Below are 24,937 nucleotides of genomic sequence, written 5' to 3' on the forward strand. Positions count from 1 at the left end.
ATCTAGTATCGGAAACATGCATAAATTTCAATGGAGGAAAACTGCCTCTGGCCTCTGGGTTACTTTTCCAAAAAGGAATGGAGGAAAAAAGAAATGACAGCTCCATCAAGATGACTGGGCCGCCAATCAGATCCAATATTTTTAAGTAATCAAATTAAGCCCTTTTCGAGAGAGGGTCAATTGGTCACCACACCAGTCATGGTCTGTGATCTGGGTAGGTATGTAATAACCAATCCCTAAATTAAATATAGAAATACAGAATTTGGACGTTTATGAATTGATGACCTTCTCTTTTTCTCCTTTTCGAAGCGTCGGTGTCATTGAATACTAGAATTCTTTTAAAAGTCGAGAAATATGGACACCCCCTCCCTCTCCCTCTGTGTCTCTGTCCCTACCCAACCCTTCCAAACAAGTCCAGTCAATAGTCAAAATGGGCGACATATTTGTATATTATCAATAAGACGATAAATGATTCATCGCTAGTTGTTCTATTATATGCAAGCTGAAGATTGGTACTTCAGAAGACTCCAAAGGAAAAAGCAGACCAAAGACAGTTCCATTTTTCATGTTGGCAGGTTAGCAACAACCCTGGCTATGCTTTCCCGGAAGGTAGCCTCGTCCCATTCACTCCCCTGCAATTAACAACATGACAATTACTAAATTGATCAACGTCACATTGTTATCTCCAACATAATTTCTAAGAATAAATCATTTATCAATTATTATCAGGGGGGAGGGTGAATATGGATCGGTACAGTTTGGTTTCAATGTAGAACCTGAAACCGATTCCTATCATGTCAATATCAGTTCAAGGGTTGGTTCTAGTCTTTACAGTTCTAGGGTTTATCTGTGAAATTCAAAACTTTGTATTTTGTATGTATTTGTATTATATATATTTGTATAATAATAATAATAATAATAATTTCAAAACTTAAGGCTTTGATCTTTGTATCTCTGAGTGATTGGGTTCAAATATTCACATCTTCAAGTCGGGTAAACCCCTATAGGAACCAGACTAGGGGTGATCATGGGTCAGGCCTAGGCATTGCCTTCATAACAATGGGCTTAGGCTAAGCCCAGGCCTGACCCTACATGGCTCTAGGTCAGGCCAGGCCAAGATTCCAGGCTTAATTATTATATTGCAGTTCCAAAATTTAACAATTATACTTTTTTTTTTCACTTATTGTCGTGGAGACTATAATAACCTGTAAGAAACTTTAAACTTAATATCAAGATAAAAGCTTCTAACATAAAAGAAATTAAATAATTATACATTGTAATTTATAAGTTTCAATTGGTGGTTCTGTGAAATTGGTGAGAGAGAGAGAGCCAAGAACAGGAAGATTAGGGTTTAGTAATTTCTATATTTCATTAAATACTAAATTAAAATTTGGTAAGACTTTGGACCCTAGGATTAAAATCTTTAATTTCCTACAAATCTCTATTTAATATATATAACATTAATTATCAAATATTTTTAAATAATATATATATATATAAAGATATATATTATTTATAAATATCCGGGCTGGGCCTAAAAAATTAGGCCCAAGCCGGAATTTTCCGGGCTGGGCAGAAATGATCACCCCTAAAACAGACCCTACCTCATAACCAATTGGGTAGGGTGGTTCAAGGCCAGTAATGTTCGAGGTCGATTACAATGGTTCCGGGTAGAACCTATCCAATCCATATGCTCACCCCCCTAGAGTTTATATCTTAACATCCTTACCTTAATATTTAATTTCAAGGTTAGTCGTTTAAATGAGCCCATTTGCTGCATCTGGGTGTTGGCTTCCATTGAAACTAAGCTAGCGACCCTAGTTTGTTTAATAAATTCGAGTAGGCGGATACCCAGCTCCAACAAATCACAGTCTTGAATAACAGTCACTCGCACTTCAACTTGGCGCTCTTCCGATGTTGATTCTGCGGCATGGACAACTCGTATATCTATTCTTTCATTTGGAGAAGCGTTATCTTCTTCACTAGCTTCTCTTGCTGCAGACACAAGTCGCCCCTCCGGTAATCTGTTCTGTTGCTGGAGCTGAAGAACTTGAGCCTTCAAAGCGATCAAGTATTCCCTAGTGCTGGAAAGCACCGACAAATTGTTTTTCTATCAAAGCAAAAATCAAATGAAATAAGGTCAGCCTTGGACACAGATTTTTTTTTTTTTCTTTTTCCCAAGAGAACCATATATATTTTGAATTCGATACAGACCTTGGACCCTGGAGGAAGTAGTGAACTCAATGCACGAAAGCTTTCGTTAAGCTTCGCTCGACGCTTACGCTCTGATATGATATGATATGACAGATTGCTTGTTTGGCGGGTTGCTTGCATTTCTTCTTCGTTCCTCTTTAAATACAAGCTTTTAATGAAGGCAATTGCGCGCTTCTGCATATTATTTCTGCGTATATTGGCTGTTATTGGAACGTTAACGATGGGTGCAAGAGCGGAGATGTAATCCTTGAAAGCGCTCTTATGTTGGCTCAGTTTGTAACCGTGGGACTGCAACTGGTGATGATGAGATGATGAGGACGTCGAAGGAGAAGAAATAACCGCGAGCATGGCTCTTGTCATTGCCGCATCGTCGCTCTCCCAACTTGGAAAACGAATGCTACTAAGACGTTGGAAAGGTTGCGTGGTTTGCTGCTGGACTACTGGCATAGTTTCGGTCGGCGCTGGAAGGATTGCTTTCTTAATGGGTGCTTCCTTCAGGGTTTTAGGCATGCTACAAGTACTCGGGATACTGAATACAAGCGATGAGTACTCCGGGCTACTCACGGACATTGAACTCGGTGATGATGAAGAACGGTTCTGATCCTGTTGGTGATGAAGTTGTTCTCTAAATTGAAGCTGTTGATTCAAGTCTTCGGGAAAGAACTTCCTGATCTCCATTTCCATGTTGATCTGTTCAACAAAGGCCAATATAATTCTGAGAGAAGTTCATGAAAAACATATCAGTACACACTATAGAATGTGGGTTCGATACCTGAGTTGGATTCATCGTTCCTATCTCAATCTCTCCACTTTTGCAGCCCATGAATGCTGCAGCCTGTTGGAAATTAAATTAACAAAAAAAAATTGATGATAATATTGTTCAACATATCTTCAATCTGGAGAAGCAAAGAGAAGTTGTGTTCGTCGGACGAACCTTGATCCTAGCTTCCTGTTACAATCACAAAAAAAGGAAAAAAACACACACACACACACACAACACGATCATCAAAACTGTTTATTCATTCTCAACTTAACAAAAGGCACTCTGTCCCTCCATGTGATGTCGTCCTTCATTTCTTACCCGATAGAATCGACGTTGGGTTTCAGTTGAAGCTCGACTTTGAAGCTCCAATTCATTAAGCTCCATATAGGGAATACCTTCCTTGAAAGCTAATCCTGGTACACAGCTGAAGCAGTGAAAATTAAATATTGAATACATTACCAAAACATAACCGATAAAAAATGGAGCTAGTAACCATATACGGCGACAGTACCCAGCTTACCTATTATCGATGTTGCAGAGTGATAACCTGTAATCTTCAAAGAGCCTTCGGGCAAGACTTCCAGAGGAGGAGCTGGGCTGGTTGCTTTCATCATGGTACCAACAGTCCCAAGAGATTAAACAGCTGGTGATCAAAATTAATTACGCACGATATAAACCAGAGAGAGAGAGAGAGAGAGAGAGATGGATTGTTTCTTACTTAAATGGATGGGGATAATAAAACCACAAACAACAATAAGAGCAGCCAACAGATTGAGCTATGGTCCGAAGAAAGCTGGTACGGTCCTCTTGTCCAAGGAAGAAGACAGAGTCCATGGAGGCGCACAGACTCCTACTCCTGCCTTCCTGAAAATCCTTGATTAGTTGTTGGGACTTGGGGTATTTAATTTTATGTTATTTTGTTCCTACTCTCCTTGTCTCTTTTATATATATGGAAAGAGTAAGCATTGACAACCATGGCATGCAGAAAATAGCAATAGAAAATTAGAAAGCAAGTGGATAATAGCAATGGGAGATTTTTCTTTCTTTTTTTTTTTCTCTTTTGGTAAGAAAAAGGAGAATGGGTGGGTGAATAAATAATTAAGCAACCCACAAAAGTTTGGGAAGAAAGTAATGGGTCAAAGCGTCAAAGGTTTGAGTTTTGAAAGACGTCAAAGGAGCCAGCCAAATGGAATTTGTCAAATTAATTATGGAATGCCTCAATCCCATTCTCTCCTCTTCTTATGGTTTTATTCAATTTTTATTGACTTTCTAAATGCATTGTTGCAAACCCCCATATATGTTAAAATATCTTACTTGTGCTGTGATAAATACTTTCTTCCATATTAATATTTATGAGATGAAAGAATCTATAAAAATCCACTCTGTTATATCTTAAGGTCCGTCTGGTTCATGGGAAAACTGTAATGCTCCATTTAATTATAAACCATTTGGTTGGACAGAATGGGATTCGGATTCTCATTTTTGGCAAAATGGTATTCCCTTATTTGAGGAAAAGGTCAGTCTGCCTTTCTTCTTGGAAATGAGAATCTAATTTCGGCCAAAAATATAAATAAAAAGACAAATGACTTAAAACCCCCTAAATCTTATCTCTTTACCTGATGTCAATCCCCTTATAAATCGTACATATCATAAGGAATTTAATTCCAATTCTTGTTCTGACCGTCAGCCAAACAAACCCTAAATATTCCATTTGTTCTGGGCCCTGTTTTTTTTTTTTTCTTTTCCTTTTTTCCGAAATGTATCTACCACCACCGCCAAAGACCATTCTTCGGACCGTTGGAAGTATGAAGACCGAAGACATTGTCAATTTGTGATGGATTAGTCCCATCCTCGTGTCGTGTGAACGTCCAAACCAACTATTATAACTTGAAAAATTCAAGTATTTGTGTGTATGCCTTTCATCTAATTATTTGACCCAATTCAGGGCTTACATCATATGCACATGCCACATGGTAATGGTAGCATTCCTGTGAATTAATTAATTTGACTTTCAATCAAAGAAAGGTCTACCCATTCAATTGTCAAGATCATCTCATATATCGGGTCAGCTTGTTCTCACTTTGGGTTCTAGAAGATTATACATTAATTTTCAGACCACAAGTCCCAGTAGTCCCTGTCTATTATATTAAAAAAAGAAAAATTCCGTTTCGAGAGGCAACAACAAAACAATTGGCCATGCATATTCAGCCTTTGATACTGTGGGTTCTGATGCATCTGGAAAACAATTTAGGTACAACGGTGATACTTGTGCGGGTCCAACCCCAGCCCAGACAGATCCAGCCTGCATTTCTATATGGGCTGGTTCAGACTATAATATTCAACTGGTGGCCAATCCAAAGCATCCTCTACCAAATGGGCATCTAGGGTTGGCCATATCATCATGCAATAGGGTAGAAATAGAAGTGATCTCATTGGCTCCTGACTCAACGCCCCACGAGGCCACAATACATTCCAACCGTGCATTGAGAATATCTCTCCATGGCAAGTATAGGAGACACTGTTCTCAAAACTAGACTGGACCGGACAGTCGAACCGTTCAAACCGTTCTGAACGTTTTCCAAATTTTTAAAATTTTTTATTTTTTTTGTCAGAGTGGGCCAGCCATTCGGGTTGGACGGTCAGACTGTTCAAACCGATAACTGAACCCCTGACCGGTTCGGTCACCGGTTCGTTTTTAAAATCCATGATAGGAGATGTTCCCAATGTAAGTTGAGATGGGCAGTGGGGCGTGTGTAGGGTGAAAACTGGGGAGCCAATGCAGACTCAGAAATAGGATGTTTCCTGTAGTTGGTTTGACCTCCTGACTAGGGAACTATGAATTCCTCCTGATCATATCTTCTGGTACCAGTGGAAAAATAGAAACGAAAAAATTTTCAATAACAGAAATCTATCCCTCAGAAGCCTGGTCTTATGCTAAAGAGTTTATGGAGGCAAACAAAGACTTAACAAGGACAAGATAAAAGGAGGAGAAATTTTGGCTGCCTAATGAGAAACTATAGAGGAGAAATTTTACGTGCAAAAATGGGTAAAATTGGCTGCACAAACATTGCAGTAGCAGAAACATGAGCCGCTCTTGAGGCCATAAACTAGCTTTGTAGGTAAGAGCAGGGTCATCCATCATTATAAAAGGCGATTCTCTGCTGGCCATCACTCATCAAGATGCTTCAAGGCTGCTCAAAGATCCCCAACCACTGATAGAAGATTGCTGTCAGATTGCCAACCAGATTTAAGCAAGATTAGTCTACAGCCACACGAGAAGGGCAAGGGAATTGCGGGCAGACTGAGTACTAGCTAATGAAGGTCAAGAAAGGAGTGATTTCTGCAGGATATTTTTAGATGCTGCTGGTAGTACTCGCCCTCGCTGGTGTTGATTTGTCTTTCAATCTATCAAATAAAAAAAATCGTTTTACTGTCAGCTAACATCGTCTTTTCTTAAGGGAAGACAACCCCAGCCAGCCCAGGCAACTTTGGACAATAAATGCTACACAATCAATTATATATATATATGCAAATAATGTGAAATGTATAGGAAAATTGTCTGTAAGCAATTTATTTGATTTTGCCTCCTCAACATCGTCCAAAGAGCAGTTGCACAACTATTTATGTAATGTAGATAGAAACCTAAAAACAAACCAAAAAAGCTACTTGCAAAATGTAAACAGAAAAGATTAATGCCTTAAAGCAGGGACTTAATTTTTTTCCCCGCACAGGGCTTTTATGGTTTATGCGGACCTCTTCTTTCAAGAGATAGGAGTTAAGAAAGAAGTTGGATTTGGTCCCCAGAAGAGAGAGAGAGAGAGAGAGAGAGAGAGAGAGAGGTGGATCTCCATTAGAGAAATGCAACAAGGTGGGGAATAATTCATGAAAGTATAAAACCAAACCTGGATGGGTGGGAGCTCATCACTGACGTGGTCTTAGTGGCGATTTTATCTGCCACTGTAGCATAGAAAATGCATATCCTGCTGCAATAACAACTTTTTAACAACAAATATTTAATAAATAGCTTTATAGCAGGGGTTATATCCGCCGGAAATTACAACTGCTAAAGGTTTATAACTGCCACTCAATGTCATTTTAACAGAAATATTAATAGCAATCAATTATTAAAACGCATCCACAAGGTTTTTAATTTGTATAACCTGTAATGCTTAAGCAAAAGACCATCTATTGTATTTTTACATCAAAATTATGAGTAACTATTCAATAATGACACAATATATATTTCCAAATTGAGTTTTCATACATCCATTGTGATGTATTACAAGTGGCTGTCTTGTTACATATTTAAACAAAAAAAGACATGTAAAAAAATGAGAATTGGACTTCCAATCATCCATCCACATGTCTATTAATGTCCCTAATATATGTTCAACCTGAAAAAAAAATAAAAAAAGTTAAATTTTATTGTCACATAGACAAGTTATATATGAAAGGTTATTTAAAAGTCATTTAAATAAAATAGCACTTGCACAAATTGATGAAGCGATACTTCAACTGCATCTTCAATTGTTTTATAAGGGCATCATTATTGGAGATGGATTGGTGCTATCCTTATACTGGGTAAGATATTCCTACATTGCTGATTTTATATGTTGTACACTTAATTTTGAAATAGGAACCTGTAATGTCAAATAATTAGTTGATATTCCATCTTTTGGGTGGGTGGGGGTTATTCTTGTAGATTGATAGAAACGGGAACTTGATTTATTTAATTTCAGCCGTTAATAAGGCACCTTGTCATGTTTTAGCTTTCTATGGACAGGTCTTTTTAGTTTTGCATAGACGCTTTTGTTGTGTTATGGAATCTGTTAAGTGTACCATAAGGTCCTTTGGTGTATTTTGAGACAGGATAGATCTTCTCTTGAATGGTCAGAAAAACTAGTCATTTATGCAAACTTCAAAAGAAAAGGGAAAACTTTTCATATCTAAAACTTACATTCATCAGGTGACTGTTAGTAACTTAACAGAACTTGCCAGAGATCTTTTTTTTCTTTTTTTGATAAATGAAAATAATTTATTAAAACAGAATACAAGGCAATACAGGAAACCCATGAAGAGGCACGAGCTGTTACCTCTTCTAACAAAGTAATACATCAGTTAAGAACCGGATAAACAGAAATAAAATTCCATAGCAGCCCAAAATAAATGATCCCTTGAAACCCCTTGCTTAGCTAGTCCATCTGCTAAGGAATTTGCTGATCTTTCTACCCAAAGAGAGGTAACTGTCATATTTCTTGTGAGCCAATCGACTTTCCTCAATAAATCTCTATAATGTCACATAGCTGAAGCTGGCTTTGTCAGCCATCCCATGACAATTTTAGAGTCTCCTTCAACTATCAAGTGTTGAACTCCTAACTGTTCAGCAATCTGGATGCCTTGTACAGCCGCTAAGATCTCTGCTCTATTTGAGTCTCCTATTCCCACAGGGCCTGAAAACAAAGCTAGGATGTTGCTCTCTTTATCTCTCAGCACCCCTCCAATCCCCAAAGGGCCTGGGTTTCCTTGGCTACTACCATCAAAATCCAGCTTTGCCCAACCTTCAGGCGGAGGCTTCCACACTGCAGCTGCCTTGTCCTTCCTTGTATGACTAGTGGCTACCGCCTTCCAGTTACCCCAGATGTCATAAAAGGAAAACGTATGAAAGAAGTCCAAAGTTCTTAGCCAATGAATGGCTCTGGTCAATATACAATCCTCAACAGTTTGTAAGCTTCTTTCCTTTTCTTTGAACACCCTGCCATTCCTTTCTTCCCAAATTGTCGACAAGGCTGCTGCTCTAATACATCTCCACATCGTTTTTCCTTTTTTTGTAGGCCACACAAAACAAGAAGGATCGAACAGCTGACTTAATTCTGAGGACAGATTCCACCTGCATCCAAACAAAGAAAAGATCTAACTCCAAATAGCACTAGAAAAAGAACAAGATACAAATAAGTGGGAGCAATCCTCACCACTAGCCCTGCAAAGTACACACCAGTTAGGGGGCAAGCCCATGAAAGGTCTTTTCTTCTACAAGCAATCTAGAGTATTGATCTTTCTACAAAACACCTCACAGCAGAATATTATAATTTTAGGAGGAACAGGTCTGAACCAAATCTCCTTAGCAGGGAAAGCCAACTGTCCCATGGAAGGGCAAAGGGACTTAAAAAAGGAAGCACAAGTGAAAAAACCTTTTGGATGAGGGGACCAAAGCCTCACATCTGAGCGAAGAGGGTCTAGAAAGACATTGCCAAGAAGAGACAACAATTCTGAAGCACTACTAAGTTCAACATCCCTCAAACCTCTCCTAAAACCAAAGTCCCAGCTTTAAGGAAGAGGGTGAAATAATAGAAGGAAGAAAATGAGAAACAATTTTTTCCTTGTAAAGGGAAAGAGAATAGAGAGCCAGGAATTTGTCCTTAAGGACAACGGTACCCACCCAAGTATCTTCCCAAAATAAAATAGAGTCACCAGAGTTGACATCATACCTGACCAAGTTGAGAAACTGAGGGAGGACACTCTGAATTGCTTTCCAAGGAGATGCCAACGTAGCTTGACATGATACACCCGCATCCCAACCATTTTCCTACAAACTATTTCCCAATTGATTAGATGATCTTTCTTTTCCTCCCCAGGCTCCCACAGAAAATATCTCATTATCCTCTCCAACTTCTTAGCTTCCCTAATAGGAGTCCTAAAGATAGAGAGAAAATAAACCGGTAAATTTGCTAGGGTAGCTCTCAATAAAGTCACTCGACCCCCTATGGAAATGTAGTTCTTTTTCCAAGAAGCTAATCTCCTCTCAAACTTTTCCAAAATTGGGGTCCAAAATCTACTCTCCTTTGGGTTAGCCCCTAGAGGGAGATACTGCAAGGGCCAAGAAGAAATGGGGCAACCTAAACAATCCGCCAGAGACTGCAAAGTCCTCTCATTCAGATTAACCCCTACCACACAACTCTTATCCAGGTTTATCTTCAAATTGGAGACATTCTCAAAGTGTTGTAACAATGCTTTGAGATTTCTCACTTCCCGCCTGTCACCCCCTTCACAAAAAATCATTTGTTCCTTCCTCCAGCCTCTAACTTCCTCTTCCCTATCTGCTTTAGAGATTAATCTACTAAAGAATCTGCAACTAGGGTAAAAAGAAAAGGAGAGAGAGGGTCACATTGTCTAAGGCCTCTACAAGCTGGGAAAAAGTCTTTCACCACCCCATTAACCAAAACGGAGTAATGGAAAGAACTAATACAGCCCTTTACCCAATTGCACCATCTAGCTCCAAACCCACAGCACCCTAGGACCTCTAGTAAAAAACTCCAATCCACAAGATCATAGGCCTTCTCCAAATCTAGTTTACAAACGAAACCTTGGGTTCCTGACTTTCTCATGTCCTCCACGCACTCATTTGCTATTAGGGTCTGATCCGTTATTTGCCTTCCCTACATGAAAGCACCTTGTTCTTGACTGATGATGGAAGGTAGTACTACTCGAATTCGCAATGACAATACTTTAGCCAAGATTTTGTAGATTCTTGTCACTAGACTGATTGTCCTATAGTCCTTAGGAAGGTAGCATTGACTCCAGAACTCACCATTTTTTTTATCTACAAATTCCTGAAACACCCCAACAAGGTCTTCTTTGAACACATCCCAACAATACTGATATAAAGCCATTGTAAAGCCATCTGGACTAGGTGCTTTGGATCTATCCATTGAAAACACCACCTGTCTGATCTCTTCACTAAAGTCCCTTTTTAACCAGTTTGCTTGTTCTTCAAGCAATCTAGTCCACTCCAAGTCTTCCAAGGTTGGCCTATTATTCAACGGTTTCCTATAGATTGATTTGAGATGATCCACAAAACATCTAGCTATCTCATCTTGATTTGTAAGTTCCTCCCTATTCACCTCTAACTTAGCCACAATTTTTTTTCTCCTCCCATTAACCAATGCATGGAAAAATTTAGTGTTTCCATCCCCTTCCTTAATCCATTTATGTCGCAACTTTTGCCTCCACGAGATTTCCTCTCTGAAAAGGACCTCTTCCAGGTCCTTCTTTAGATTTCCTCTCAAAACCCGTTCTTGCTCACTCATCATCCTTTGAGCTTCCTTGGAATCAAGTTCCTCAATCCTAGACATCAAGTCAATTTTTTGCTCCTCTATCCTTCCAAAGTGTTCCCTACTCCACTCATTAATTTTGGATCTCAACCTTTTCAACTTTTTTGTGGAATCTTACTCCCTTCCAATTCACTCCTCTTAATTCTTCTCTCCACCATTCCCCAATCAAGTGCACAAAATATGGATGAGTTAACCACATACTCTCAAATCTAAAAGGTCGAGGACCAGAAGTTAAGGTTTCAGGACTTAGCTGGATAGGGCAGTGATCAGAGGTGACTCTGGGTAAGGCTCTAGCCATCAAGTTCGTCCAATGGTTCTCCCACTCTTCAATAAAGAGGAATTTGTCTAATTTTAAGCAAAGGGGGTTTTCTTGGAAATTCGACCATGTAAAATTGGCTTGTAAGAGGGGTAACTCCTTTACACCACAGTTAATGAAATCATTGAACTTCCTCATGCTGGTTGTAATTGTCCTTTGGGGGTTATTAGATTCGGTACAAAACCTAATTACATTAAAGTCCCCCCCAAGACACCAAGGACCCTCCCACAGACCTCGTATGGCATACAACTCTTCCCACATCTCATTCCTCTCTCTATACAAGTTTGGCCAATAGACATTGGTTAAAACCCAAGTGAAGCCATCCCCCACATTCCTAACATTTAAGGACACAGAAAATCTTCCTATTAGCTCCTCCACTGATTCTACAACATCCTCCCTCCATAAGGTTACTAGACCTCTAGATGCTCCATAGGACGGCACCGAACTCCAACAAACTCCTCTTGATCTCCATACACTTCTGATCCATCTTCTATCCAATTCTGTCAGCTTGATCTCCATATTTTATCTTCACTCAAAAAAACAAAGAAAAAGAAAAAGAAAAACTTAACAGAAGTTGTCCACCTAAGTCATTTATTGTCTTTAAATGACTCTAATTATGTTTACTTGATTGGGTTAACTTACAATAGTCGTAGAGACTTGAGAGTTAATAAAAAAAAGGACAAGATTTCAATACACATATGTTAGTCAAGCCACACGTGCATGTCAATGATAAAAGACTGCTGTAATAAGCACACAAGGCAAGGAGACGCATGCTTGCACAAATTTCTCATCAAGTAAATATTCACATCTACCAAAAAGAAAAAGAAAAATGTCATTCTATTTGTAACTCTTAATAATCCCATGCTGAAGGCATGCCTTTTCTTATCAAGATCAATACGTGCATGTCAATGTTAAAAGACTGCTGTAATAAGCACACGAGGCAAGGAGAAGCATGCTTGCACAAATTTCTTATCAAGTGAATATTCACATCTACCAAAAAGAAAGAGAAGAATCATTCTATTTGTAACTCTTAATAATCCCATGCTGAAGGCATGCTTTTTGAATGCTGAGTTTTTTTTTTGAGAAAAGTTAATATATATTCATTGATAAAAAAACAACATACATGAGGAGGTGTACAAAGCAGGGGGAGAACCCCTACAATTTACAAAGGAGGAAGTTTGTCACTGTGTAGATGCTTTAAGAGCGCACCACATTTAGCTAAGCCATCTGCTGTATGGTTGTATTCCCTAGGAATCCAAACTAACTTTACATTTAGGCATTCCAAAGATTCCCTGGCCTCCTCTAAATAGTGACTTAATCTCCATGGCCCCCCTTCTTTGTCTCTTAACCATTTTATTGTATTTGCTGATGAATGCTGAAATTTAACCAGCTAAACAGTCAACAAGTGATTACATGGTCGTGGTATAGACTTGCACTTTAGTGGAAGTGGATAAGTGGCATCACTGGCAGTATTTGTGAATATCAAGAGTAGGCTGCACCAGGTACAGAATGTATGGGAGGTACAACCATGTTATTTTATTGAAGCCATGGTTTAAAATGTCCCTAATTTCCCTAATATTTTCACAACATATTTCCATTTCCATGGGTAGCGACACGAAATTTTACTGGAATCAACATTTCCCCAATGAACACTACCAGACCTATGTGGAGCACAAGAAATAATATCCACAACATATTTCCATTTTCACTTCCATGTTACAAGAGATAGTATTATAACATAAGTTGGTGACGATATTGTAGATATGTGAAGTAACAAGTTATTGTCCACCTAACTTACAAGATTACAACTTTGAGCTAGCTCAATATTGATTTCAAACATGGAGTTAAATAATAGTTTTTGTTTCTATGGTAGATTATTTGGTTGATCTATTGCAACCATTTACATTTTCTATGAGTTTAAATTCTGCTTTAACTAATTCTATCATGAAGTTCTAAATTTTAAGGTTTACAGGGAAACTTCAAAACATATTCTTTTGTCTATAACCTTAGTTTCTTAGTTTTGTTTTATAATTTGGAACAAGATAATAATTTAAAAAGGTGTGCCTATGCTTCTTTTGTCATTTCATAAAATATCATTCTATATTTTGCATATTTTACAATGTTTCCACCATGTCTATAATTTTTACAATATTTCCATACAATATTTCCGACATATTTCTTATACTTGGATGACCGACATTTCCACCAACATAGACATTTTAAACCTTGATTGAAGCAAATCCCAGACAGATTGTGCAATCCTTCCCTATCTTGTTTCTTTGTAACTGCTTTGAGCATTGGCACTAGCAGGTTAATTTAATTGATCTTGGGTTGTTGTCAGTAAACTGGTTTCCTGGGTTGCTGTCAATCCAGCTTTCAATCATATGAATGTATTCCGGTATCTAAGGACTCAGCCTTTTTGGCGTCTGTTGTTGAGTTCTGGTCTATCCATTTTTTGACAGACTTCTGTTGTATCTTCTTTCAATTTTCAATAAAATTACCTTACCTTTTCAAAAATATAAAATAAATTGATCTTAATATAGTTCTACTTTATTGAATTTTTCAAGGGTCATTGAGGTTCTACTTTATTTGAGTTCTCTTTTGTAGTACTGGCTTCTTGTTTTTTTTTTTTTTTTTTTGATAGTTGAAATTGAGTTCATTAATCAATCAGAATAAAACTTTACAAGCATCCCTTGGGGAGGCACGAGATGCAGCCTCCCCAACTGAGTCTGGATTTCACAACCAGCCCACAATCACCTTAGAATCCCCTTTAATTAATAGGTTCTCCACTCCTAGTTGATTCACAATCTGAATTCCTTATACTGCAGCCAACAACTCAGCTCCTGTGGAATCCCCTATTCCCACCGGACCTGAGAATAAGGATATAATATTGCCATTCTCATTCCTCAGGATTCCTATGCCAGATGGTACAAAGCATTCAAATTGTTGTTGTGGTTGTTGCTACTGCTATTGTTGTTGTTTCTAGGGTGCATCGTGTGGAAAGTGGTGAAGAAAGCTCAGAGATGGAATCGGTATATTCATTTGAATGCCGCATTTTGCAGAAGGTCAACCATTTACATGAGGATCTAAAGAATGTAAGAATTAATTTTTTCCTCTACTCAAAATGCTTTCTATTTAGAACTAGTCAAGAAGACAAACCTTTCTTACCATTCAATAATTTGCAATGCAATGAATATGAAAATTGCTTACCTTTTCTTTTCCTGCACTTTTGTCATGGCTGGGCTCACTACCTAAGGAAAGAAAGAGCAAGTTTGAAGGAGAATATATAATGTAATATGTGGGTGGAAAATAGAAAAAAGAAAAATGCGATGGTTGCATAAAAATAAGGATGTTGCAAGTCTGGGAGAACTAAAAACACCCGACACCAGAACCAGTAAGTAGAAAGGGCCATCGCCCAAAGTGGCAGCTCACAAGATGCAAACCCGTGCTCGCAGTCACACTTGTCAGCCTAATAATTTAAGGTTTTACCACTGCAACAAGCAAGCCCCTAAGATTGCCAAAGGAGATCAGAATTTCAAATTTTCATCTTTATGTGCTTTCATTTTCTTCAGGAAATCCTGCCAATGCAAGCATTAGCAGTGTGAGAATCATGAAGAAATGGCACCAATCTGAGGACTCGAACCCTCCTTCGTGAACTTGCAGATGTCATCTAAAAAAATCCTGAGCAGAGATCTTCAGCCAAGAAGGGGAAATCCTCTTCTATGACAGAGCCGATGAAGAGGTACCCTTACTGCAACTAAGAATACAACCCATGGTGGCAGTGTAGGCGTTACAGCTGTCTCTTTTCCCCCTTACCCATTTTGCTTTAACTTCTGCGATGAGCCAGAAACCTTGCTGTTTGAGGCCTTGAGTTGTGCTTTCATGAGTAGGGTTAAATGTGTCTGTGAGAGATGCCAATGTTCCTTCTTTTTTGTTTTCATTCAAGTTAAATTTGAATTGTTGATTATGGCTCAATCTGAACTCTTAAAATAAAATATTTCTATTTTAATCTGACTGCCAATTGTCTACAGTGAAAGTTATGATAAAGCAATGCTAAAAGAGGTATACAGTGGCAGTTTCATAACCACCGTTATATCATTTGCTGCTATATTATACCTATAGCAGAGGAATGCATGGTGAAGTCTCATTGCAGCTAAGTATGGTGTGGAATGGGGTGATTGGAGATCTAAGGAGCCTAATCTTAATGGGGGAAGATCCTTCTGGGCAGGTATCTTGAAGAACACTCCTCTCTTCCTGGACGGGATCAGATTTAAAGCTAGTAAGGGGGATAGAATCAAATTTTGGAAGGACCCCTGGTGTTTAGTGGGTCCACTGGCTGATGTTTTTCCCCTTCTTTTCCAAATTTCTGTGAATCAAGATTCTTCTGTTCCTGAAAATTTTAGCATTTCTGGTGATTCTATCATTTGGACTCCTCTTTGTAGGAGAAATTTGTTTGACTGGGAGGTGGAAGAGTATCGGGAGTTGTTGGGGCTGCTCCAAAATCAGATGATTGATTCAAATTCAGAGGATGAACGGGTTTGGAAGTGAAATGCAGATGGTAGTTTTTCAGTCAAATCCCTATTTCTGAAGTTGTGTGGTTCAGGTCATGAGAATTTCCCTGTTAGACAGGTTTGGAATCCAACTAGTCCCTCAAAGATCAATTTTCTGGTCTGGACTATGGCCCTTGATAAATGTCTGACCAAGACTAATGTGGAGAGACGAGGTTTTCAGATCCTGGATCTCTCTTGTGGTTTGTGTGGAAAGAGTGCAGAAACTACAGAGCACTTGTGCATCCACTGTCCAGTTTCGTCTGTGATCTGGGGGCATTTTCTTAAGGTTTTGGAGATTAGCTGGACCATGCCAAAATCTGTGAAGGAGCTGCTGATGCGATGGAGAGTTGAGGTCTCGTCAAGAAAGGAAAGATTGTTTGGAGTTCCATCCCAGAAGCTGTGTTTTGGTCCATTTGGACTGAAAGGAATAGCAGAATTTTCTGTGGTAAATTTAAAAGCCCGGATGAAATTGTGCAGAGAGCCGTGGGGAAGCTATGCTCCTGGGTGTCGGTGAATGAGGAATTTTAAAACCAGAGGTCGAGAATGTACCCCTGTTGTTTTGCTCTAAGTCTTGTATGAGCTTGTAATGTGTATTGTGCCCAGGCAGATTTAGTAGTCTGGGTCTTGTATCTCTCTTCAATATGATGAATAAAGTACTTTACCTTTTTCCAAAAAAAAATATTATACCTATAGCGGTGCTTTTGTATAACCACTGCAAAAAAAACGGATCTATACTGGCGGTTATATTTACTCAACTATAAAATTCACTGTTATAGTCCAATATATTGTACTGACTCATACCTCTTTAGGAAAAGGCCCATATTGGATTCACAGGCAAAAACCAAAGTAGGTATGACTGCTTTACAAGGAGAACCAACTTGGGTTGTTAAAACCAACTAATGTTATACTTGCCCATGAACCTAAATACATACTCTAAAACCTGAAAACAGGTGAACTGGAGCTCAAACAAGATTCTCCTAAAGCTGAGGATAGGAACATGATGCGCCAGGGAGCGGGGGTGTCCCATAACTAGAACATAGTGAGGGTGTAAAATATGTTTAATATTGCAATATAGCATCTATTATACTCCTCCAGATCATTAACCACTTGTCCAGAAACCAACCATTATAAATTTGGAATGAAATATAAGATCTTACCTTCTAGAAGAATATGAGCATCATAAAATTATAAATAACAAAGATCCACACCTCACTGTTGCACTCATACAGTCTCCATGTACAGTTGTCGAATGTAAGAAAGAAGCTGACTATAAGAGCTCAAGTTGTGTAGGTTAATCTATTACAATTCTCTTCTTATCCCTCTTGCAGGTACTTGTAAAACTTTGAGGAACCACATTGGAAGCTTAAAATACAGTTCTAAATGCATTTCTCCTTTGGAATATCCTTTTACCGATGAAGTCAAAAGAAGTCTCCAGTTAGTCTACTTAGTCATGAAATTGATTATTCTCCTAATTAGAGGAGTTACTATCATCATTGTCATCACCATCGTCATATGTTTCGAGATATGCCTCTTCACCTTCATCCTGGTAGAAGAAATGCAATGTCGGTTGATGAAACTAACAAAAAATAATAAATAAGGTGGAAATACACGTGTAAAACAAAAGGAAACTCCTCATAGATGTTTTGTCTCATTACAAGGGGTAAAGATGGCGTTTTGATCCCACAAATATTGAATGAGAAAGCAGTAAGTAGACATTTATGTTGCACAATACATAAAAGGCATAATTTGAAAAATATCTTTCTTCTTTTCTGAAAGCTATAATTAGAAAATTCAATTGAACAACTCAGGAATCCCTTAATATAGGAAATTCAATTGAAGGAAAGCCGTGGAGGTGGTTGTAAGTTTAAGCATCAATTTCCATAAATTTACTATTCTTAATAAAATTTGAATTACTTTAATTCCCATAATCTACATTTATAGTAAAATTACAAATTGCTTAATAATTTCTGGTTTCTTCAGATCAAGTTGGTTCCTAATTTCTTTAAAGAGGGGTTAGAATTTATTGGTCATCTAACATTTGAGTTTTTCAAGGCAGCCTAGGATTAGCCTACCTAGAGCTTACAAATATATTGCAAGTTTTCACTTAGGCTATGTTTGGTTTAAAGGAAAAGGTAGGGAAAGGAAGGGAAAGACAGGGAAACCGATACAAGGTTTGTAAAGGTTTCCCTACCTTTCTCTTCCTTTCCCTACATTTTCCTTCAAACCAAACATAGCCTTAAGGAATAGAATAAATATGAAATGACTTGAAGCTGTGTTTGTTTGTTGTGCCTTTTGAGGTATTTTATCTCCCACCCCTTTCTCTTCTTGTTTGTTGTGACCACAAGTACATTGTGCCTCTCATTGATGTATCTCATAGATTATAAAGCTATTATTCTAGGCTGAACATTGTGCTGTTAAAGGTTGTGCCTATAACTATTTTTTCTCCCTTACACAAATATCTTCAAAACTCTGTTTTTTAGTCATCCTAAACCCACCAATATCTTCTCTAAACACATTATATCTACCTAATTCGCTTACATGTTTACCACAGTAGGCCTTTTCTCCTTTTCATTCTACACTAACCTTCATATAAAACCATTGTTTCACAATATCCATTTAATAAAGCCGCTACTTAGACACAATTTAAAATGAAACCATCAGTAATTTAGACAAGACTACTGATTTGCTTACCTCCATGTCATCATCAGAAGAATAAGCACCATCCAGCCTTAAGTACAGAGATTCATCTCCTGTCTCCTGAACAGCCTCCAATTGATTCTGTGAAAAAGAGAAATAAGGGAGAAGGGAAATGTCCATTAGAATATAGGAATAATTCATGGAAACTTGTCAGAAATCAGTGACAATAGGTGTCATTAGATATTACATAAACACATCATTTGTGAAATTGAAGGTAACCATACTAGTTCAGATTTGAGATTCTCAATTCTTTGGCGCAGTCTTGAGATGTGATGGTTCAGAGCCTGAAAATATTTTAATGGGGTGTAACCAAAAGTGTACCCTCAAAAAAGAATTCATTACAAATTTACAATATCAGCTCAAGACAAACAACAATAAATGCAACTCATGTTCATACCTCACGTCTCTGAAGCTCGATTGATCGCATCAATGCTTGTTTCCTTGTTAACAGATTCTGCGGCCTCAATGCATGTGGGCGCTGATAATTCTTTCCACGATAGATGATTATGGCAAAGCCTTTGGTTGTTTTATCTACTGAAATTAGCAATCCACCACTCTCCGCCTCAAGGGAAATTGCAATATGCTTAATTTGTGCAAAACTTTTCCTCTTGACAATTATCTTGACTAGTTCCCTATATTTCCAATGTAAATGCATGTTTTCCACAGTACCATCAAAAACACCTCGCCTCCCTAAAACGAAAATCAAAAATATATTTTGTGTTTCATTAACTAGTTATTAGGTACTGAACCCATTAAGAGCATAATTGGAATGGAATTCTTTGGAGGTGCTTGGAGGACAAAATTACCTAAAAGCAAAAAGGGTTTCATGCTAAGACCCATTTTACGAAACAAATATCTTTCCTCATCAGTTAGGGTCTCTAAATCAGTTGGGAGCTCTGTTGGCTTCAGAAACTCTTGCACTTTTCTTAAAGTCTTCTCCGCCTTTTTGACCTTCTCTTGTGCCTATACAATGCAGAAACCAAACCCAAAAAAAAAAAATGAAAAACAAGAAATAGGAGGTGGGGAGTGGCAAGGATGAGTAGGTTAAATGGTTGGGTGGGTATTTAGTGCAGTCACAACACTTACTTGAGTTAGCTTCTTCTCAAGGTATCTGACTAGGGAAGCATGTCTAGATAAAGCTGCATCTTTCATCATTTTCTGCATATCTTTACTGCTTGGTTGCTTTGCCCAACGAGAGTTTGCTGCAACAGTTTCAGCAAGAGTACCAGCAACCAATGGACCTTTAGTAGCTTTGGCATTTGAAATAATTAAAGCCAAAGCCCTCTGACGTGCTTGTTCTTCCTCATCCTGTCGCAACTCTGCTAATTTCTTCCTTTCTACTAGTGCTTCCGTCATAACAGGTGACAAGAAGTCATTACCCCTGTAAAAAACGATATAATCCTTGTTTCTAGAGAGAAGTGTCCCCCCTGTTAATCTCTGCACCAACAAACTAGTTTTAGGTAAAAAGAAACTATGAAGCTCAAACATATGATATTGGACTTTAAGATGTTACTAAAAATGGATGTGCAGCCCCAAACATTCAAATATGCATATTGAATCATCAAGAAGTACAGATGAATATATTTTCTTGTTTATATCCTATGTATTTCCTTGTGACTAGATAGTTTAAAATGTATCACCATCCTATTTCCCAATGCTATGTGTGTATGTGCATGCATGTGTTTTGTTCCTTTGGTAGACTTTGCAGACCTGTCAAGCGATTAAATCATTTTTACCCATACACAGCAGAATAACAGAAGTTAACATGATTTGAATCCACAAAATAATACCATCTTAATGTATTGGATTATCCTCTACTAACATCCCTAACACATGATAAAAATTGAAAAGGTCCCCAGTGAAAGAGTACAGCTTTCAACTTGGATGAAAACTCAGTGGACAAGCAATAGAAAAGCACATGGCTTTACCTATGAAGGAGAATACTTGATCTTAATTTTGTACACAAATTATAAGATCACATATTACCATGTAGACCATGCATATTAACATTTCACATGATATTCTGAGATTACAAGTTGTAGCATCAAAGCCAGGGTTACCATGAGAATTATCAAACCCCACTACACATTGGAGAAATGTCCCATTTACAGAGGATCATATCCTACCAGTGAAAGTATCCCCACATCAAAAATCACATAAGCCAAGAATCATGTTTGACATTGCATTGTGATTTTTTGGCACATGGAGTCTCCTTGATGGAATACATTTAATGGGAGGTCCAAATCCAATTCTCCAAAATTGGACATATCTGTGTTTCACCACTGTGCAAACCCTTTTGGCATTCTTACAATAAGTATAGTCCATAGTTGAACACAGAAAATTTTGTAAATTCCATACTCAAGAAGCTATGATATCTCACCTTGAGTTCTTCTGCCATTCTCTCATTACAGGTATTTTGCACACCACGTTTGATGGCTATCTTAGCAATTTCACTTCTTTCCCACAACTTCACCATAGCCCTAGCAAGGCCTTGTAGTTGTCTGTTTCTTCCTACAACAATTAAGTCCTATCAAAATCATAGTACAGATGCAAATGTGATAATTTGGCAGATGTCATCACTGACATACCCAATGCAAAATGAGGGAGCATTGATCTTGCAAGCCTACGGAAAGATGTCATCTCCTTATTTTTCAGGCAATGTCTTATCCCATAAGGCAGAAGTCTAAACGGAGGTTTGTAGCCAGGAACCACACAAGGAAGTAAGTCTGCATCAACAGGCTTTGGTTCACAGCCTGACCAATCTCTGAATCGCGGACCCAACTCATCCAACAAATTGTTGAGATCAGTCATATCCATGAGTTCTCTGGACAGATCCTTATCATATGTCATAGTCCCAGTACTAGATGACTCCGTAGTCTGAATTGCATCAGTTACGCAAATATTCCCACTAAAATCAATCTTTGACTCTTTCGAATGAGACGCAATATCTGGATTAGCTTGATTGACTTTTATATATGATTCCACACAAGGAAATTTGTACGACATTCCCCTGTACAGCACAACTGAACTGCCAGACCTCCAGATAACCAAGCCTCTAGTTTTACTCTGATAGAAACAGAACATAAAAAAGTAAAAATATTAAAACCAATCTACATTAATGACCAATTCTGAACTGTCCGTTCAACATACAAAGAAAAAGAAAAAGAAAACGAGTTCAAAGAAAAAAGGATGCATTTGCAAGAAATAGAAAACGAGTTCAAGAACTCCACAATTACACATTGTAAAAAATTTGTATTACGTGACCAATTTCAGTTAATGGAAGCTCCAACAACACCAAATTGATATCTCTTACTAAGTTGGCATTTGATTGGAAGCATATATACTGAAAATGACTTCAAGGAGACTGGAAAGAATCAGAAGATGTTTTCATATGGGATTGGAGCCGTGGGGGAACTAGGAATAATACGTAAACATACTAACCTCTAAGGCTTCATGGGTCCTCTTCATGTTAAGGGCAGGTGGCCCTTCAAATTTTAATTTCACCACTTCATCTTCCTTCCACTTTTCAATAATGGAGTCCACCAAATCCTGTGTAATGCCTGCAGCTCCAACTTTTATCCTTTCCTTCATTCTCAAAGCAACATTTCTAAGCCTCCGCAACTCAGGTTCAGGAACTTTCTTCGCCGCCAGCTCCGTGGTGCTCCTCCTCCACCTACCTCGATCCACAGACTCCAAAAATTTCTCCTTTTCCCAAGGTAATCTAACCGAATCACCATTACCAGTTGACTGCTCTCCAGAAAACCCAGTTAGGGGGGGTCCAATCTTAATACTGTCATCCCGAATATAATCACTTCCTTGTTCTTCTTTCAAGTTTCCACTATGATTAACTACACTATCTTCACTAATCTTAGGAATGCTACTCTTTTCAGAAAAGTAATGAACTTCAGCAAATTTTCCGCCGTTGTTTAAACTATTTTGGACAATTTCGGTTGTAGAGTCGAAATGGGGTTTTCTGGGTTTGTCGCCGTGACTCCAAGGAGCCGAAACTGAGCGATTTCCTAGAGCGAAACTCGCCAAGTCATCGAATGACGGGTTCCCGCCATCTCCCTCTGAGGAATTAGGAGCAGAAGAAGATTGATCATTTCCTGTCTCTTCTTGCCCTTGTGATTCTTGCTCTTGCCATGGCAGTCTTTCTCTTGGAGAGCCAAGCTTGAGAGACCATCGATCACGAATTTGGTCGTAGAAACTTGGTTTGAGCTTTCTCTTCTTTTTGGTCTTGCGAGCAACTTCTGTATGGGGTCCCTTAGTTTCAATTTCGACAGAGGAACAAAACCTTTCGAGTTTGAGAGTTCTGAGGCCGGCTGAAGACGGCCTATTGCGTTGGAAAATGAGATTGGAAAGAGGAGGAGAAGCAGGTATGGAAAAAGAAAATGGAAAGATGTTGAATGAACACGACAGGGAGAACGCCATGGAGGATGAGAGGGTCGGGACCTGGTGGAACTTCTCTAACTTGTCCAGCACCTCAGGGCTCAGGTTCTGGACTGAGATCGAATCAGCCCCTACAAGATTGCCCCCACAACGTCCACAGCACATTTCTGCCGTATATTGAAACATCTTCCAATGATATATCATCCATCCATCATCATAAAAAATTAAGACCGGCTTCACTAAGGGCAAATTCATGCCTAGAGATATTCTTAAAGGCTGTCCAAACAGAATTTGCTGCGACTAAAGCCAAACTCCAAAAGATTTAGGGATTTGCAACTCAGAAGGTAACGGCATTTGTTGCCAGCGAAAGGCGTCTCCGTTAACATGCTGACATCTACCATAGAGCGCTTCACATATATATCCTAGCATGTATTGGGAACATCTACCATGTTTTTAAGTTATTATTCACTGGATATGTTCCCAATGTGCATATGAGGCACCCAAGTGTGAGGAACAGATCCCTTTTTTCCCATATCACGTCATCGTTCTACATGCACATTTCAGTATGAATTTGAATTCCGAACCAACTATCATATTTGACATTGGGAGATGTTCCCCATACATGGTTGAGATATTCTGTGAGGTGTGCCTTGCGAGGCGATGTAAACTCCAAACATTTATCCAATAATGCATCAAAACAAATAGAAAAATAATTAACTCTTACTCTCTACCAGCTCACACGGCACCTCTTAACTTGAAATTGAGACCCACTTGGGACCTGCTATATATGCGGTGTGAGATGAAATTGGTAGAGGTTTGAAACATATATTTGTTAGTAGGTGATCCGATCTCCCGTTGGAAAACAACCTTCTACCAAAGTCATTTTATATAATAAATTTAGGGTTAGAGATTTAGGCTTTACAATTTAAGGGTTTAGAATTTAAATTTTGAGGTTAGGGTTTAAGGATTTAAATTTTCGATCATAGGATTAAGGTTTAAATCTGAAAATGGTAGGATGCATGTCCTCCAACGGCTATGAGAACTAACATGTCGTATGTTGGTAGAGCCCTATTAACATTTCAATTTGTCAGATACTTTCCCTCCATATAGCTAATTAGATAACTTTTTGCCTTTGTTTCATACTACTAATCCCGATCGAGCCTGGATGGAGGAGGGTTATTTCAACTCTCGGATTTGTGTCTCGTGGGTAGCTTAGTGATTTGTGCAATTCCAAATCAATCCTAACCTAATCCAATCTATACTTTTCCACAGGTTGAATTTGAGTTTTAGGCTACAAGTTGGACCTGGGCCAATACATTTGGGTTGGGCTTGGGCAGTCTAGTGTGCCATGCCAAACTCGTAACAGTCGTGGAAAAGACCATCTACAACACCAATGAGAAGTAATTTGTTATAAGTTAAGAGGGGTATAAGAGTGGGGCAAGGTTTAGGGGTTGTTTGATAATGGTTGAAGTGGCTGAGTTGAATGACTTATTGCTTTATCTTTTAGTTTATTATTGAATAAATTAATCAGATAATATCCAATGAAATATTAAAGTGTTTAGTAATCAATCCAACTTTTCCTAAGGTTGCATTTGGAAACAGTGCAAATAGAGTGTAAATGATGGTTTAATGTAAATATGCACTCTGATTTAATTTTGCTAATGTTTGACAATAATGCATTTATGCATTGACAATAACAGAAAATACAATTTCCAAGCCATGCGATGTAATTTTTCATTAAAATTTTGAAATAAATTTGAATTCAAAATGGACTTTTGTTAAAGAAGGTACATTACTTTATTGGATTCATGTTTGCATCTATAACTAAAAGTTGTTTGATAAAAAAATAAATTTATCAATGTAAAATTGGAACTGACCCAACTTTGAGCCAATTCAACTG

At 38.3% G+C, this 24,937-nt stretch overlaps 2 protein-coding genes across 3 annotated transcripts; both read right to left on the bottom strand.

Moving 5' to 3' along the window:
- Nucleotides 1-563: 563 nt before the first annotated feature.
- On the bottom strand, nt 564-3,811 carry LOC148846935 (putative transcription factor bHLH041). Its single transcript, XM_088949465.1, has 8 exons — nt 3,696-3,811; nt 3,498-3,620; nt 3,296-3,401; nt 3,149-3,163; nt 2,987-3,049; nt 2,215-2,904; nt 1,730-2,110; nt 564-632 (listed from the first exon to the last, which is right to left on the bottom strand). The coding sequence occupies exons 1-8, from the start codon at nt 3,809-3,811 to the stop codon at nt 564-566; spliced, it is 1,563 nt and encodes a 520-aa protein (XP_088805591.1).
- A 3,377-nt stretch (nt 3,812-7,188) lies between these two features.
- Nucleotides 7,189-23,417, bottom strand: LOC148846936 (CRS1 / YhbY (CRM) domain-containing protein). 2 transcript variants are annotated; one of them, XR_016100814.1, is made up of 10 exons: nt 22,090-23,417; nt 21,237-21,714; nt 21,029-21,159; nt 19,735-20,085; nt 19,455-19,611; nt 19,046-19,338; nt 18,873-18,932; nt 18,643-18,729; nt 17,160-17,494; nt 7,189-7,371 (listed from the first exon to the last, which is right to left on the bottom strand). XR_016100814.1 is itself a non-coding variant. In XM_088950026.1 (9 exons), exons 1-9 carry the CDS (start codon nt 23,290-23,292, stop codon nt 17,420-17,422), a joined length of 2,835 nt encoding a protein of 944 aa, XP_088806152.1. In that variant the 5' UTR covers nt 23,293-23,417; the 3' UTR covers nt 17,110-17,419. The 2 variants fall into 2 exon arrangements, 1 of the variants encoding a protein (XP_088806152.1); XM_088950026.1 differs by lacking the exon at nt 7,189-7,371 and having other exon boundaries at nt 17,110-17,494.
- Between the last annotated feature and the right edge of the window lie 1,520 nt (nt 23,418-24,937).

The sequence above is a fragment of the Nelumbo lutea genome, chromosome 6, assembly GCF_056320005.1.
Source record: "Nelumbo lutea isolate HS-2025 chromosome 6, American lotus-T2T, whole genome shotgun sequence".
Classification (NCBI taxonomy): domain Eukaryota; kingdom Viridiplantae; phylum Streptophyta; class Magnoliopsida; order Proteales; family Nelumbonaceae; genus Nelumbo; species Nelumbo lutea.